This window comes from Megalobrama amblycephala, linkage group LG9, assembly GCF_018812025.1.
Source record: "Megalobrama amblycephala isolate DHTTF-2021 linkage group LG9, ASM1881202v1, whole genome shotgun sequence".
Taxonomy (NCBI): Eukaryota; Metazoa; Chordata; class Actinopteri; order Cypriniformes; family Xenocyprididae; genus Megalobrama; species Megalobrama amblycephala.
In genome coordinates this window covers 25,914,045-25,932,111 of record NC_063052.1, presented here as the reverse complement: position 1 = coordinate 25,932,111, position 18,067 = coordinate 25,914,045, and the positions used below count along the sequence as shown (strand labels likewise).

The 18,067-nt window shown below is 35.5% G+C and overlaps 1 protein-coding gene across 24 annotated transcripts in view; it reads left to right on the top strand.

The window, feature by feature from the left end:
• pleca (plectin a) overlaps window positions 1-18,067 on the top strand; it is a 122,613-nt gene that overhangs the window by 69,267 nt on the left and 35,279 nt on the right. For 8 of the 24 annotated variants that reach the window (XM_048202387.1, XM_048202385.1, XM_048202392.1 and 5 more), the window contains 4 exons: window positions 9,217-9,278; window positions 13,720-13,734; window positions 15,744-15,833; window positions 16,420-16,455. In XM_048202387.1, coding sequence (XP_048058344.1) covers window positions 9,217-9,278; window positions 13,720-13,734; window positions 15,744-15,833; window positions 16,420-16,455 — 203 coding nt within the window. Of the gene's footprint in view, window positions 1-4,807; window positions 6,036-9,216; window positions 9,279-13,719; window positions 13,735-15,743; window positions 15,834-16,419; window positions 16,456-18,067 lie in introns of those variants that run through there. The other 16 variants (XM_048202386.1, XM_048202400.1, XM_048202408.1 and 13 more) reach the window with 6 other exon arrangements.

The following is an 18,067-nucleotide window of genomic DNA, read 5'->3' as shown; positions in this document are numbered from 1 at the left end:
AGCATGCTTATAGTGAAAACATTTCCATTATAGGTAGCATAGTTGACATGCCTTTATGTGATTTGGTAATGTGTCCTGCAGTCTAAAATATTTACATTACAATTTTAAACATTTTCTAATAGCATTTCCTTGTATAGGTCTAATTATTAATATAATATAGCCTGCATGGAGTCAGAATATATGCGTACATGGAATATTACAGCGATATCACACGAACAATATTGCTACATATACGAGCACAATTATTAATTTCCCACACAACAGAACTATTTAATTAATCGGCTAAAAGATTATTAAAATGATAACAAACAAATTAAGAAAAGATAAAATATATATTGGCTAGTTTAATGTATATGTGTTTATATATATAATTAATGAAAAAATTAAATTAAAAACCTTAGTGCTGAAAAAGTAAATGTATATTTATAATACAGTGTATAATTAAGTGATAAATTATTAATGATATATTAATTCATATGATAAATTAAATAAATGAATGAATATAACAATGTATAGGCTATACAATTAAAAAGACAAAATTTGCAAAAATATACATTAAATTATGCTTTAAACAGAAATTGATAATAACTGCGAAGCAAATCAGCATATTGGACTGATTTCAGAAGGATCCTGTGACACGATACAGCCTTGGTGAGCATGAGAAACTTCTTTAAAGAAAAAAAAATCGTAATTATTCTTAACGTTTGACTAGTTGTGTGTGTGTGTGTGTGTGTGTGTTTGTGTGTGTGTATGTATATATATATATATATCTTTTTCTTTTCTTTATGGGCTCTCTAAATAAGTTGTTTCACTAACTATAAACATATGTGCGTATTGTTAGAGGAAAAATTGTATCTCAGCATCTCCTCAGTTTGGAAAAGTGCGCCTCACTGGACCAAAACCGCAATGACTCTAAAAATATTGGCGGCTTTATCCTAACTCACAGCTTCTGTATGTTTGGGTCTGTTGCCTCAGTAACCGGTCATCTTTCATTTTCCACTGAAACTAAGTGACTGCCTGAAAAAGGTTTAGACATACCAGCTGTGAGGAACACCAGTGTACAAAGACAAATGTGCGAAAATGATACAAGAATTATGGTCCTTGTCTTTACTTTATTAATTAAGTGATAAAGTGTTTTAAGTGCTTTGCTCTATTGGAACTGGAACAGTGGCCACTAGAGGGAGACATTTTGTTAGGCGTATCAAACTTCTTTCTTAAAGCATTTCTTTTCATGCTGTTCCAGTAACCATAGCACTGTCTTTTTCTCAATTTTATTTTCATTTTATCTGTCCAATAAAATGATTTATAGAATAATTTGACAACTATTCTGTTTCCATCTAAAACGTAAATGTAGGTTTGTTTCAGGAAGTTTTCCAGACTCTATTTTTGCATCATAAATCAGGGCCTTTTATGCAAGTGAATGCTTGAGGGAATGTGGTATATAAAAGAAGGCAGACCAGAACATCTTTTGCTAGCATTCCAGCCTTGTTTATGAATTAACTAGAACATGTTGTCACAAGTCTGACTGGTTGTTGGAGGAGTGGTCGTTGGTGTGAACCTGTCATAAGAGTTATTGTAAGTCATTGTAAGGAGCAGCGGCATTATGTACCTGATGTAGGATGACCTTTGATCTGTTAGGAGATTTTGTTTTAGAAAATGTTTTTCTATTATTAACTTCAATTAGCGCAACAATCATTGTCCTGTCTGCCCTAAGGACACTTCAGAGAAAATCAAATTCCAGTGTCTAAAGAATCTGGCACCGTCCGTAAAACTGTCAAATTTTCACACTCTTTGCCCTTTTCCTGTTTATATTTTCACATCACATCACACATATAATCTGAATACTGAGTTGTATTATCTGTATGATGGGTATGTTTTTATAAAGGATTAAATGTGTATGGTCTGTGTGTTTTGTTAGGGTGCTCTCAAATAGTGCTGAACTTGCGTTGCCTGAAGTCAAACACATTTGGTACCTGTGCATACACGTTTTTACTTTGTTACTGCTCAGAGGTATATTGTGACTTACATAAGGACTAAGGAATTAACCCGAGGACAAATTCCTTTCAGATGGCTCTAAATACTTTTATAAAATTTAGTCTTTTGAGCATCTTCAAAATTGTTTGATTATTCTTAAAGCAGTTCACAGTAGATAGTTATATTACATAGATAGGTTGTTTTACTGTATGTATAACAGTTTCTTTGATGATTACTAGTGATTTTTACACTAAAGGATTTATAACTGCAGAAATCTGTTTGCTTTCATTCTTAACTAAAATTCAGTTTTAATTAATTATTTTAACTTGATTACATAATTTGTTCATTACACTGATATAATTCTCACAAACCTTAAATATACAGCAATAATTTTGGTTAATTTCCATTGGGACATGGTTAAAAATTTGTCAGATGAGTCAGATGTCAGTAATTCGGTAAAAAGCTCTGACAAACTCTGGGTCCATTCAGTGGAATCATCAGACTGATTTAGACAGATAACTTGGAATCTTGTGCATGATTCATTTAAAAAAAAAAAAAAAGATCTGGCAATCAAGACTTCTGTGTGCAGATGTGTTATTTATAGGCTCTGTTTACCCCTGGTATTAAGATGCGTTTTTGGTTGATCGGATCACAAGTAGACACATTCCCGTTTACACCTGGTGTTTTAAAGGGTTAGTTCACCCAAAAATGAAAATAATGTCATTTATTACTCACCCTCATGTCGTTCTACACCCGTAAGACCTTTGTTCATCTTCGGAACACAAATTAAGATATTTTTGATTAAATCCGATGGCTCAGGCCTGCATAGACAGCATTTAATAGACAGAGCCGTAGTTCACTGACAAGCCACGCAATATCGCATTCATATCGCAGATGAATCGCCTCCGATAATGAACGCGATATTGCGTGGCTTGTCAGTGAACTACGGCTCTGTCTATTAAATGCCGCTCCATTTGAAAGCAGGTGATGGCGATTTAGCGGTAATCATGGAACCGGCTTTACTGACGAAATGCGCGTGACAATCTCATGCGATATATCGTGCATCCCTAATAGACAGCAATGGTACTTCCTCTCAAGATCCATAAAGGTACTAAAAACATTTTTAAATCAGTTCATGTGAGTTTGGTGGTTCTATCTTAATATTATAAAGCGACGAGAATATTTTTTGTGCGCCAAAAAAAACTAAAAAAACTTTTTAACAATATCTAGTGATGGCCGATTTCATAACACTGCTTCTTGAAGCTTCAGAGCTTTACGAATCAAATCAGTGGATCGGAGCGCCAAAGTCACATGATTTCAGCAGTTTTGCGGCTTGATGCGTGATCTGAATCACTGATTCGACTCAAAAGATTCATAACGCTCTGAAGCAGTATTTTGAAATCGGCCATCACTAGATATTGTTAAAAGGTCGTTTTTTTTTTTTTTTTTTTTTTGGCGTACAAAAAATATTCTCGCCGCCTTATAATATTAAGGTAGGACCACCATACTCACATGAACTGTTTTAAATATGTTTTTAGTACCTTTATGGATCTTGAGAGAGGAAGTACCATTGCTGTCTATGCAGGCCTCACTGAGCCATCAGATTTAATCAAAAATATGTTAATTTGTGTTCCGAAGATGAACGAAGGTCTTACGGGTGTAGAACGACATGAGGGTGAGTAATTAATGACATTATTTTCATTTTTGGGTGAACTAACCCTTTAATCCATCTCTTTTGTCTAGTTTCAACCACTTCTATCCTGATTTCTTTGAGGGGAGAGTCTATGGGCAGGTAAATGTATGGGTTTTTTTTTTTTTTCAGATCTTTCAGTCTAGTGGGTGAAATAAGCTCACACAATTTACATATGGACGCGACTGGAGATGATGGAAAAACATATGGAGAGCATCAGCTTTCGTTTCTGCTCTGAAAACCGCAAGACAAAGCCAAACGGTGTGAGTGTGTGTTAGAAATCAGGAGAACATTGTGTTTGGTACATTTTTTTTTTTTTTTTTTCTTCAAACAAAACTTGATTCGTCAGCCGACAAAGTTTAAATCCCGTCTGGCTTACGCCATTCCCGTAATGTTTTCTTTTGTGGTCTTTTGTAGCTGTTCAAATGCATTTGACCACATGAGCGTTTACACTATGAAAGCAATCCGGTTACATGTGTTTTCAATTACCTCTGGAAGTGGTCGAAAGTGGACAAGCTCAAAACGTTTTAGACCCTGTTTGCACCTGTATTTATTTAGCGCAGTCCACTTGTGATCCGATTAAGTTGCATTTCATATTTTAGCTCATCTCATTACATTTGTTGTGTAGCTGTAAACATAGAAAACACTGCTAGTGGCTCTTGTTAGCACTGACTCCAGTCAAGGCAGATGGGTAATAGCAGTAGGTCTTCCAGCTCAAGCCTAAACAGGCCACAGCCCCAAGCTGCAATGCAAAGAATCCTCCATTCCTACCTGCAATCTGCCTGCCATCCTTTCCAACATGGAGAGAGATGGATTGTCTGTGAGGTTAGGGGGTCTCACCTGTGCACTCAGGAATATGACTCCTCTCACTCCTTCCAGTGATCTCGAACATATGCACACGCACACACTTCAAAGAGACATCTTATTCACATCTTGCTTGTCATTTTTTGTCCAGCTGATAGAAGAGGTCTGTTGTTCATGGCAAGAGAGACAGAGAGACTCTTTGAATCTTTGCATCATCTGTTTGTATTCATGCGTGCTTGTTTCAAATGCTGCCTTTAGGAGATGCGTTTATTGCAACCACACATGCACAGGGATTCTCTTGTGTTCAGCCACATTTTTGCCTGTCTAGGATGACTTTGGCAGGACTGCATGAAATAATGTCTTTGTTGTGTCTATCTACATCAATCAAAGAGCATCAGCGACTCCTGACTGAAAATCTGAACCTCCTACTTGAGACTACAAGAGCCTTTCTGTGTGACTCCTGAAATTAGTCACATTTTCCCTCATGAGTGGGATTTCCCGGTTGGTGGAACACCAACCCCTCCTCCCCATCCCAAACAGATGGAATACCCAGATGGAAACAGACCCTCGCCTTGATTTTTCCTTGGTACATTAAATGGTGACTTATTTCCATTGCTTGCTACTAAAGTAGCTTGTACAGTAAAATAACTTGCTCATAGCAATAAAAGATTTTGTCCTAACCAGCCGCGACCATGACAAAGTCAAAAAGTAGCTTGATTCTATTTCTGTGCTGTCGCTCTGAGTAGCTCCGCCCACAGTGAAATGCTGTATATTAAACATCAAATATGTTCTGATTGGTTTGTCACTTTGTGGTGAGAGTTTGCTTTTAGTGTACAGATAATTTAATTAGGACGTGTTCATGTGCCGTCTTCAGACTTTTCAGTGGTCACATTCCCAGAGCAGCTGCTTCTCTTGTATTTGCAGATGTGAGCTGCTGTAACTGTTAACAATTTTTGAAGTATGCAAGAAATGTGTGGCATTTGTGATTCTGAGCAGAAGTTTACGTATAGTATTTAAAAAGGAACAATAAATTATGAGGTTTTCTTTTTTCACTTACTTTTTGCTATACGTTATGTCATCATCCATCAACACGTGGTCAGCCACAATGTTTTTTTTTTTGTGTGTGTTTTTACACTTTTTCAACCACACAATTAGAGACCTCCAACGAAAAAGAGGGTGGCTTTTGTATTTATAGCCTAAAGACAGGTTTTTAGCAAGAAGTGTGGAAACAGAAGGAAGAGGTAGAGAGAGAGGAACAGAACTGGAGGGGAAGAAAAGTGAGAAAAGGGAGGGCGAAACGAGCAGGCTTGGAACACACCCACTCGCCTGCATGGATCTTCTCTTTTGCTTTTTGAAGCGCCAGACCGGGTGAAAAGAAACAGCTCAGGTGGTTTAAACACATTGGTAGAAAGTGCGAAACTGTGGTTTCACAGCAAGAACAGAAGTGCAGGAATGGCTGTATATCAAGGGTGCAGAACGTACTCCACCGACAGTGTCGGCAGTGATGTGGTCTTCACAGAGGAAGGTCTTTACCAGGGGATGCTCAGGGCCATGGATGAAAGAAAAGGTACAACGGAAATACTTCATTCTTTCATGCTAGCTATTAGACACTAAAAATCTATTTTGATATCCTATTTAATATTTCTACAATATTTGCTTAATATGTTCTTCAGTATTATGTTAGAATTTGCATTCTTAATGTGTAATTTGGCCTTTTTATTTTTATTCATGTTGCTTTATTTTGATTGACACATATTTGAGGTTTCTTTAGCTATTTTAACATTATGCAATTATTCTGCATCATAATTGGCCCTCCCTGGACAGGTGTAATGTACTTGTAATCTTTCCAACCAATGATAAGATTGCTGTCAAATGGATATTTTGGGGCTCCAAAGGGAGGGGCCATTGCAAAGGCGGATCCCAAATCTGGGCTGTGGTCCTGTGTGCGCACGCATGGCATGTTGGAAAAGAGGTCACACAGTTTGGGTACAGCCCAGCTCAAACGTTGTAAATGTTCTTTCCTTATTTTTAACTATATTTCACATTGACTTATTACTTCATACAGTAAAACTCCATTCCCTCAAGCTACGCTTTCAGTTTTACGAGTGTCAAATTCAAGCTGCTGTGCAGAAGTATGCATCTTCCCTCAGATCTTGTGTTTCTCCCTGTCAGACCATTTTGCTTGGAATTTTAAGTGCATCCCTGATCTGGCCTTTGACCTGTGCAACCATTCAGGTGGTCACACATGTCTTAAGCCAGGCACACAGTTAACGACTAGCTAAAACATTCTAAGACTGAGCTCAACACACAGCGAATGTTTCCTGCGACTGAAGCAGATTTAAATACTTACACACGGGATTTGAACACCGACTGTAACCGCCGACTGAACGCAACGCATAAGTATCAATTTACATTCATATTCGGCCTTAAAATCGTTAAGTGTGTCCTCGGCTTTAGGGCTGTTCTCAGACCAGCTCACTGATGGAAATGATCACTTTGACTTACAGATGCTCAAGATTGTGGTAAAATGCACAATTTGTGTCATGTCTCCACATGCTTCTGAATTTTTTAGGGTTATCAACATGATAACAAGTGTGTTTATGCAGTGTAATATGTAAAAATGTAACATAGGATTCCTCAGTTGTGGTTGACTAGATAGATGTGTTTCATAAAGGACTTAATACAATGAGTCATTATGCCTTCACAGGAATTGGTTTTCGTGATCGCACGAGTTTTGAGAAACAGGAAGTGATATAGTGATGCCAACTGGCATGGTGACCATGGCAACATAATGACAGAACAACAACATGCATCCAATGCCTTGCAGTTGTTTTGCTATACAGCTAGTTGTCCTGCATTGTGTTATCTTGTAATGTTTTGATAAAATGGTGATAAAGTGAACTTTTGGAGGTTTATCACAAGTTCAAGAATTTTTCTTTGTTGAAGTTGAGTCATGCTTGCTGGTCATCAGAAATATCATCAGTCTAGTGCTTTATCTTGTGACAGAGAGCTGATGTGCTTCCTGTATATCTTTTAACTACAGCTCCACATGCATTCTCCTGTATTCTCCTATTGCTTTCATGCTAGCTCAAATGTAACATAATCAGATAGTCAGAAAGGAACCTGAAAGTGGTGTTTTAATACTGATTTTATTGAATCACTCACATATAGTCATGAAGCATTTCACAAGATCATTGTGAAACCCACTACATTCAGGATGGTGGGAACATCTCACTTCTTTAGAAAGCCTTGAAGCAAGTTTCCACATAAATATTTGATGACATTGATGATGGTAATTCAAGATGAAGGTAAATGTGGAACATTTGAAAGCTTCTAAACAAATTGACAAGCAAATAAATTAGTAAAAATAGAAAAAAAAATGGTAAAACTTTATGCGAGTCAGTCAGAAGCATCTTAGTTCAAGACTTTTTTTTGCGCTAGTAATCACTAGTCACTAAAACCTGTAAATGTTTGATCTCAAGTGAAGAAAATGAAGTCAGTCAGCTACAATAAAAAGAGTGAAAATCATCCACTTGGTTCACTTTCACCAAATTTTGAAGTGCTCAAACAAGCAGATTTACACTGTGGTCACTAAGATATGCTCAGCATGTTCATAATGTGGACACACCCAATCAGAGTTCACAATTTTGGGTGATTAAATACCACTGAGAAACACTGTTTTAGATTTAGCATTTAATTCTGCTTTATAACATACATTGCCATTCAAAAGTTTTTGGTATGATTACAATTTAAAATAATTGTAATTTTTCTTTTTTAATATATTTAAAAAAAGTATTCCTGTGATGACAAAGCTGAATCTTTAGCAGCCATTACTCCAGTCTTCAGTGTCACATGATCCTTCAGAAATCATTCTAATTTGTTGATTAGGTGTTCAAACTGTGATACTTTTTTCAGGATTCTTTGATGAATAGAAAGTTCAAAATAACAAATATTTGAAATAGAAATATTTTATAACATTATAAATGTCTTTGCTGTCACTTTCGATCAACTTTAATATGTCCTTGCTGAATTAAAGGGATAGTTCACCCAAAAATAAAAATTCTGTCATCATTTACTCGCCCTCAAGTTGTTCCAAACCTGAATTTCTTTGTTCTGCTGAACATAAAGGAAGATATTTTGATGAAAGTTTGTAACCAGGCCACTTTGGGGCACCGTTGACTTCCATAGTAGGAAAAAAATACTATGGAAGTCAATGGTGCCCCAGAACTGTTCAGTTTCATACATTCTTCAAAATATCTTCCTTTGTGTTTAGCAGAACAAAGAAATATATACAGGTTTGGAACAACTTTAGGGTGAGTAAATAATGACAGATGTTTCATTTTTGGGTGAACTATCCCTTTAAAGTATTAATTTCTATGAAAAATTCAATTTTGTTTTCAAAAAAAAAAAAAAAAAATCTTACCCCAAACTTTTGAGTGGTTGTGCATTTTGATTAATTTAATTCTTGAACATTCAGTTTTTATAGTATAAAAGTGTATGAAAAACTATAATGACATATCGCATGCAAATATAATAAAAAAAAAAGTTTATGATAATTCCTCTAAGCCTTTGCTTCTCTAAAATCCTTTCAATGTGAAACCACAAAGTGCTGTACAGCACTATAATCTAAGAATAAAAGAGAACTACTTATCGATTCAGAAGTTTCAATTAGTATGTTGTTGATTTCCAGTGTTCCTCTCTGATTTTACTCCATTTGACAAAAAATTGTGTTTTTTTGTGTCTTGCAGATGAACGGGATCGAGTACAGAAAAAGACCTTCACAAAATGGGTGAACAAGCATCTCATGAAGGTATTGCCATCCAGATAGGAAATCACATTCAATTATAAAAATCAATGTATACAGCTGTATACAATTACTGCTTATTAATCATACGGTCACAGAGTCTGTTGAATTGCGTTGTGAATCATGTGCATTATGCATGTTCCTTTTGCTCAATGGCTCGATTCTACACTCTTAAAAATAAAGTTCTTTATTGGCATTGATGGTTTCATGAGAAAGATTTAACATCCATGGAACAAAAGGTTCTTTGTAGTTGAAAAAGTTTCTTTAGATGTTCTTCACACTAAGAAAAAAATGGTTATTTTATGAACTGTTCACTGAAATGTTCTTTGGGTAAACAAATATGGTTCTTTCATGGCACCACTACAAAAAAATCTCCTTTAGAAACTTTAAGAGTATATGAACTGAGGAGCTAACAGCGTCTTTGACACAGCGAGTCTTTGCCTTCATAATAAACCCATGCACCTGAAATTCACTAATATCAAATTGGCCAACAGCCACTTTATCAGTTCCCTGATGAACGGAAGGAATATCTCAAGGACTTGTTTTGAGATAACAACTAGTGACAGCTGCTTGATTGGAAACTATTAGCACATACTAAAACTACACAGAGAACGTTGTTATTTGTCTGTTATTACATGAAAAAATAACAGTGTATGACGAAGTGCAAGAATAAAAATGATAGGAGCGTGTGAGAGAGAGAATGGGGAGAAAAGCCATCAATTCAGCGGGATATACGGTCTTTGTTTTTCTAACCTGTATGTGAAAACATATGGCGAGTGTACGCAAGTGCTACTGCTGCGGAGATCATGATGGTTGAATAATCATCCTGTACACACCCAGTACACTGCACTTCTGAAAGGCGCTGTTTATTTATTTACGAGTGTGTGAGGATGAGTCATCAACATCTGGTCTCATTTTATATCCCCAAAGAAACAGATTGTTTTCTTGGTACGGCTTGGATTTCATCCAACAGTCTGGCCCACAGGCGCCCCCTGTCCTGGACTGCTTCCATGAGCAGTTGCGGCAATTTAAAAAGAAAGTGTTTTAAAGTGTGTTTCAAAATTCCACTCCAAAATCTACAAGATAAACTTGCAAAAGAATCTGGAAATGAGAAACAACTGTTTTAGCCCTAGAACAAACAAAAGCAACAAGAGTGATGCTGCATTGTACTGTACTGTGACAACTAGGTATGCTGAACTCCATTAAAAACTATTTCAAACAGCATTTTCTAAGCTTTTTCTCAGCTTTTATGATCTCATTTTAATTGAGACACAATGGGTAGATTACTTAGAATTTGTAATCAGTTACTGACTCCAAATTATAATGCAAAAATTGTAATTAATAACGTAGTCCATTACATTACATTTATGGTAATGTAATCTGACTACTTTTTGATTACTTTAGATTACTTTTGACCAAACTCAATTATCACATTGATTTTAATAAGATAATCTTGTACCATATTGATATAAAAATACCAAAAAAAATAAAATATATTCCATAATTTATGCTTTATACTTTACTTTATACTGTATTAAATATTACATTAAGTCAGGGTTTCACACACTGGGGTTCATGAAGGAACTGCACGGGTTTGTGAGTTTAATGAAAAGCTATTATGAAATTAAATAATAAAAATAAAAATAAAAAAACGTATATAAGCAGTATATAAGCAGTTTTTTTTCTTAAAATAGCTTGAATGTAACTCTACACCCTTGCCTCATTTATTATATGCGGATCTATGAATATGCTAATTAGCCCCGCCTCCACTCGCTTGCATGAGCTCAAGAGATCACCAAGTGGAACTTACTGTGGTAAAAGCTGCACAATGGTATCGCTTTTTACAACGTCAGACACATAAAGGTAATTAATATGATTAGGATTTTGCTTGACTACATTATCAATCAGCTAATAATGTGTTGCTAATGTTACACAAACCTTGTTACCGTTCGTGAATCAGACAGCTGTCTTCTAAAAATCAGTATCCTTAGAAATGCTTTGAACACCTTAACGTCAGTGGAGAAAGGCATATAGTTCATCATAACATTGTTATATACATCATACACACAAATCTACCCGATTACCCGATCTACCCGATACATCATACTTGCCAAATCTACCTGATTTTTTATATCAACAGAACAATATACCGGGATATATTCTCTTGAGGCTCTCCTGCTTTAGAGCAGTCATGGTTAATGATATGCTAAAGCTCGCCGTCACGTTGACGTGATTGGTTACAAGGTAGTTTGTGACATCAGAAACACCAGCGTTTTCAAACCGCGGGTTTGAGACTGTCATTTTTCCACTGCAGTTTTAACCCTTATGCGGTCTTCGCATAAGGGACTACACTCGTGGTCCCCGGCAACAAAATGCAATTTTGTAACAATATAATATATTTTTTAAAAACCAATGTAATTTTACTCTGTTTATTAATGTTTTTACTCAACATTTGTGCAGTTTTTGGAGGATTTGTGATATCTTTTAAATTTATATAAATAAATAAAAAAAAAACTTTTTAAATAGGTTTTTATGCAAAATCAGCTTTTTATGTAAAATTCACTTTATGAAAGGCCCAGATTTCTAACTTTCATTCATGGGGATAACATGGATAATTTGACATGGTTTAGTGTGAGATTTTTTCCCATCTTTTGGAAAATGCAGTTATAAAAGTAAAAAAACTATAAATTTTACCAGTAGATGGCTGCAGAGCTCCACTATTTGCTATGTGTTATTTGAATGACTGAAAGACGTCTTTTCACAAATTTTTTTCAGTTGGTTTCATATCTAAATGTTATGAAATCACAATTATAACAATAAAAATGACTTTTTACTAAGTTTAGCATTTTTTGTACTGAAAAAAAATCAGATTTTTTTTTACTTTTAAAACTGCATTTTTCAAAAGATCTTACACTAAACCATGTCAACCATATCCATGTTATCCACATGAATGAAAGTTAGAAATCTGGGCCTTTTATAAAGTGAATTTTACATAAAAAAGCCTGTAATGTTCATGCATAAAATGCCTATTTCAAAAAATATGTTTTAATTTATTTATATAAATTTAAAAGAAATCACAAATCCTCCAAAAACTGCACAAATGTTGAGAAAAAACATTAATATACAGAGTAAAATTACATTGTTTTTTAAAAAATATATTATATTGTTACAAAATTAAATTTTGTTGCCCGGGGTCTCCAGAGACCCCGAAGACCACGAACGTAACTTTTTTTTTTACACTAACATAAAAACAAGATATCACTCCAATTTTTTTTTTAACCACCGTACAAAGTCTCATGCCATTTGGACAAAGAGAACTTTTTTTTTTTATTTGAGCAAACGTCATTTGCGGGTCAAAAAGACCCCGAAGACCGCATAAGGGTTAAATACTCAGCAATAGTGTTGACTTATTAATTTGCACATGGTTTGTCTTAAAGCATAATAAAAATACCACATAGACATAAAAACAACACTAAAAACTTGATTTTCACCTCAGGGGGACTTTAAAAAGAAAAGGTCTGCCTTTGTTTTCTGACCTAAAGCAAAATGAAACAACAACAAAAATATGTAACTTGGCAAGGATATGGGTAGAAAGTATTTAACAATAATTTTCAGTTTAACCATCTAGTGGATCTTTACATTTGCCTACATGTTCTTTAGGCACTGTTTAATTAAAAATTGAATTATTACCTTTAATTATTAAAATAAATTATTTAAGCACTGCTTTTCATTTTAACTGAAGCTGTGTTAGTTTTTGAATTCTGTTAGACTGATTTTTCTTCCTCCGAGGAGGCGTAGGGTTTATTTGGTGGTCTGCAGTTCAGATCCAGTGACTCAGAGGCTTTGCTGTGGGTTGTTCGTGTGCTGTAAGGAAATCCTTCTCATCTGGATGCAGCCATTTGGGATGGAAACCTGGACGGCGGACAAACCTTTCTGTCTCTCATTTCAATCTGGGCACAAAGAACGCCAGCCTTAAAGATTAAAAAAGATTTATTATAAATGAGTTGCCAAAATGATGGTTTTAGCAGATGTGTTAGTGATGTTTCATTGCTATTTCAGGCTTAATAATAGCTTTGAATTACATTCAAACCACCATTTAATATGGATGTTATGTTACGTATGTGCAGTGCTCTGTCATATTTTATTTGATGCTTTATATTTGAATATTAAAAAAACGACACAATTATGACAGTATCAGTCATCAGCAGATTTGTTTACACATTTAAATGTCCATTAAAAGATTCCAATCAATAAATTAAATATTTAAATGTTATATTCACACCGTCATATAACACTTTATTAGAGTGTCATCTGTGTTCATTTCACTGTTGTATCTTTTTGTCTGTCAGTGTCTATCTTACAGTTCTCATTGTATTTCCCATCTGTTCCAATCTTTCTCTTTTTTATCTCTCCATTTTCCATCTTTTCCTCCATCTGTCTATGTCAGCACTGGAAGGCAGAGGTAGGTGGTGTCTGTGATCACACCTTTGCAGAGTGACTTCTGTTATTACCTGCATGGGTTTCACATGCACCGTAGTTTCCTACATCTGCACCTACAGCTAACACTCATCCTCCCTGCCTTCCTTGCATGAAATGCCATTTTCTAAGCTTTCTAACACTTAAGATGTCTCCCCCTTGTGTATTCTGTCTCCTTTAGTACTTTCTGTGCTAACTGCTTCAGCCTCCAGATATTTTCCCAGTAAATAGTCAATCGTAAATACAGTTTCATTAGACTCAGTAGACCACAAATGTATGGATAGTACAGAGTTTTTGTAATTATTAAAATCCCAAGGTAATTTTAATGGATGTCTGATGTTGGTTCCCACGTTATAAAATGAGTCACATAGAAGAGCTCACAATGTGAAGTTTTTTTTCTTTTTTTGTTTTTTGTGAGAAAGGTTAGTTCAAATGACCTTTGCTCAATATTTTCTCCAGACACTGGAAGCATCATAATATTTGTTGTTTGTATTTTTTGTTTGTAGTCTTAATGCTTACAAAATGGATTTTTATGGTAAATTTATCTTTAACTTAAAACTTTATTTTAAAAAAGGTAGAGAAGAATATGAAAGAATGCAAGAAATATGGGATGATTATAAAACAAATAGTAATGTATAGTCAAATGGTCATTATCAAAAAATAAACTTACCTAACAAGTAGTTGACATACTGTAAAATTATTTTAAATACAATACAATTCAAAAGTGTAGGGTCAGTGTACAAACAGTGTTTGGTCTTACCCTGAATCATTATGGTACACTTATAATAAGTGTTTATATTTGGATTATTTCAGACTGGACTACTGTAGTAGGACCCGCCGCAGAGTATCACAGTAACTGCGTGACTTACCATAGACATACACGGAGAAAAGTAGCTCCGGCTACAATGTTCTTTCGCAAGACGCGTGCAGTTCTGTTTATTAACCGCTAGAGGGCCAAAAATCGCGAACTGCAGCTTTAGGAAACATTTCTTATTATTATCAATGTTGAAATCGATGTGCTGCTTAATATTTTTGTTCAAAACAGGATTTTTTTAAGGATTCTTAAAGTAATAGAAATTTCAAAACAACAGCTTTTATTTAAAATAGAAATATTTTGTAACATTATTAACTGTCACTTTTGATCAGTTTAATTGTTAAATAAAATAATACATTTTACAAAAAGGAAAAAAAAAATCGTACTGGCTCGAAATATTTGAATGATAGTGTATTATGTATAATGTTTTCACCTTAATGTAAAGTAAAAGTAATTACATTTTGTAATGTACTACAAAAGACTAGTGGTTGCTAAATAAAAAAATTAAAAAAGGTAATTGCGACTTTTTATCTCACAATTCTGACTTTTTTTTCTCAGAATTGCGAGATATAAACTCACAATTCTGATCTTTTTCTCAGATTTGTGAGATATAAACTCGCAATTGCGTCTTATAAAGTCAGAATTGTGAAATATAAATGCAATTCTGAGAAAAAAAGTCAGTCATTATAACACGTTTATATCTCACAATTCTGACTTTATAACTCTCAATTCTGACTTTATATCACACAATTCTGGCTTTATAACTCGCAATTGTGACTTTATATCTCGCAGCTGTATTTATCTCACAATTCTGACTTTTTTTCTCAGAATTGCGAGATATAAACACATTTGTGAGATGTAAACTCAAAATTGTGAGTTATAAAGTCAGAATTGTGTGATATAAAGTCAGAAATGCGAGATAAAAAATCATAATTACCTTTTTTTATTTTTTATTTCATGATGGAAACAAGCTTCCATAGGTTGCCTTTGACAATGGTCAGTTATGCAGTTTTGTGATCATTATATAAAAGTATTTGATTTCATGATGCTAAACAGTCAATCAATTATAATCAAGTGTTCTGGAGAACTGTTGATATTAAATAGCATAGTATTGCCTTGAACATGTAGTGTTCCACTTCTCACAATTTCCATAATTTGTAATTATTTCCTGTCTTTTTCAGGCCCAGCGACACATCACAGACCTGTACGAGGATCTCAGAGATGGACACAACCTCATCTCGCTGCTGGAGGTGCTGTCTGGAGAGACACTGGTAAGTTAATGCTGATGTGGGATCAGATTTCCCTTCCACAACCCTATTCAAAACCAAACATCAGTCTAAAAATTCCGCTTTTGCAAGGCTAACTCTCACTACCTGGATCTGCTCCCTTAACATAAGCCTCTCCTCTATCTGTGTCCTCTTGCTTTATAGACCTTATAGTTTGTGTTTAAGTGAAGTTACCCTTGAAGTCTGCATCTGATTGGATAGTCCTATATTTTTAACACCCTCAAAGTCGTGTTCCTCAAATTTGTTTTGCATGCATCAATGGTTGACATGTGGCATTCAGATCTGTATGACCGGTGGGTGTAACCATGCATACAGAAATGTGTCGGTAGGAATGAATGTCTCCTCACATCTCCCCATCCTGATAAGCACTTCTACTGTGACTTTGTCTCTTTTGCATTGCGTCTCACTCCTTTAACACATTAACAATCTGACATTTTCTACCTCAGTTTCAACTCTGCACCGGTTTGACCCCCTTGACCATTCCTTTTTCAACTTCCTGTTTGCTCACCTCTGCCCTGACCTTGACCCCTTTGCCTTTGCCTCCTCTCTTGCGATGCTCTTGCTGTGGTAGCCGAGGGAGCGAGACGTTGTCAGGAATTCACGGTTGGTGAGTTGGGTCTGAAAATTTCCGGCTCGCCTCCCCGGAAAGGGGTGTGGCATGTGTCACTGCCAGGGGAAATGTGTTGTGCATGATGTCACTTCCTTTATCGCGTCGCTTGTTGACAGTGTTGTCCTCTCCCCATGTTCGAGAAAGTATTCAGGTAAAAAGTAAAAGAAATCACACTACTATTTGTATAGAGTGCAACAGTGCCCGCTCCCTTTTTCAGCGGTGTTGGTTCCGGAATTTTTTTTTTTCTTCATATTTCCCATAGAGTTTTTAATATAGTCTTTGTTAAAGAGTTATAAGCCATGAACCAAGCCAATCAGCTACAAGGTGAATCACAACACAAACTTTGATTTGAAGCAAAAAAAGTTTTTGAAAATTGGACAAAAAGACAAAGGTTCAAGACTGTGTAATGCCCCTTTTACAAGATGTAATATAAGTCTCTGGTGTCCCCAGAATGTGTCTGTGAAGTTTCAGCTCAAAATACCCCACAGATCATTTATTACAGCTTGTCAAATTTGCCCCTATTTGGGTGTGAGCAAAAACACGCCGATTTTGTGTGTGCCCCTTTAAATGCAAATGAGCTGCTGCTCCCAGTCCCCTTTCCAGAAGAGAGCTTTAACAGCTCACACTTCAGTTGCTCAACAACAAAGCTGGAGAATCTTACACAGCCAAAATGATGATTGTCAGTAACGGTGTTCAGCCTTACATTGTTTAAACCAGAGTCAGAAACTGATGGAGAGACTCAGGAAGAAGTTACAACTTTTAGAATGCAACTGAACGTTTCTGAATGGTTAGTGGATAAATTTATGTAGTTGCTGTGGAGTTGATTCAACTCATTGAGTAGCATGTGCCGTCATGCTAATCTTTTGTGCAAATCCAGCATTGAATTGACCCTCGTTTATGAAGCAGTCCAGCGTAAAATGACGACATGGCAACAACACTCTACTACAGCAACTCTTCCTCTTCTCTAAAACAGCCCAACATGAACTTGTCCCCTTTGTTGCATGTTCTCGGGGGCAGGGTTTATGTAAATTTTAGGGTTAGTGATGTCACTAACCTGGGAAGAAGCTTGTTGTAGTCCCTAACAGCTGTTTTTTGTAGTCCTTAAACAGCGAATTCTTCAAAAGAAAATATCTCCCTTTGCATTGATCTTTGAGCGGTGTAACTTTGCAGATGTTGTTTATGCTCTAACAGCAACATTACACACTAACTAAAGTTAAAAAGGTGAAATCATAATCATCCACCCCTTTAATGGTTTTAGTGAGGGAAAGAACTACAATGCCATTAAGCATTGCGAACAGCTAATCAAATTAAAAATGATGGTGCAATTTAGAACTACTCATTTACAAATGTTGATTATGTATATAAAAAACAATATGTATTAAGTTTATTGCAAAATATGCATATATATCCACAAACAATTCAATATTTTGAGAGTGTAGGGAGATGGACTCGATTACATCATTCGCAGTGCTTCATATGAGTGGGTGGAGCTAAAGATCTATTTTGGAACTTGTTGCTTTTTTCGACTCTCTGATTGGTGTGATTTGTACAGTACAGCACCATGGGTAATGTAGTTTTTCAATAGGAATTCTACTGTTAAACATGATTA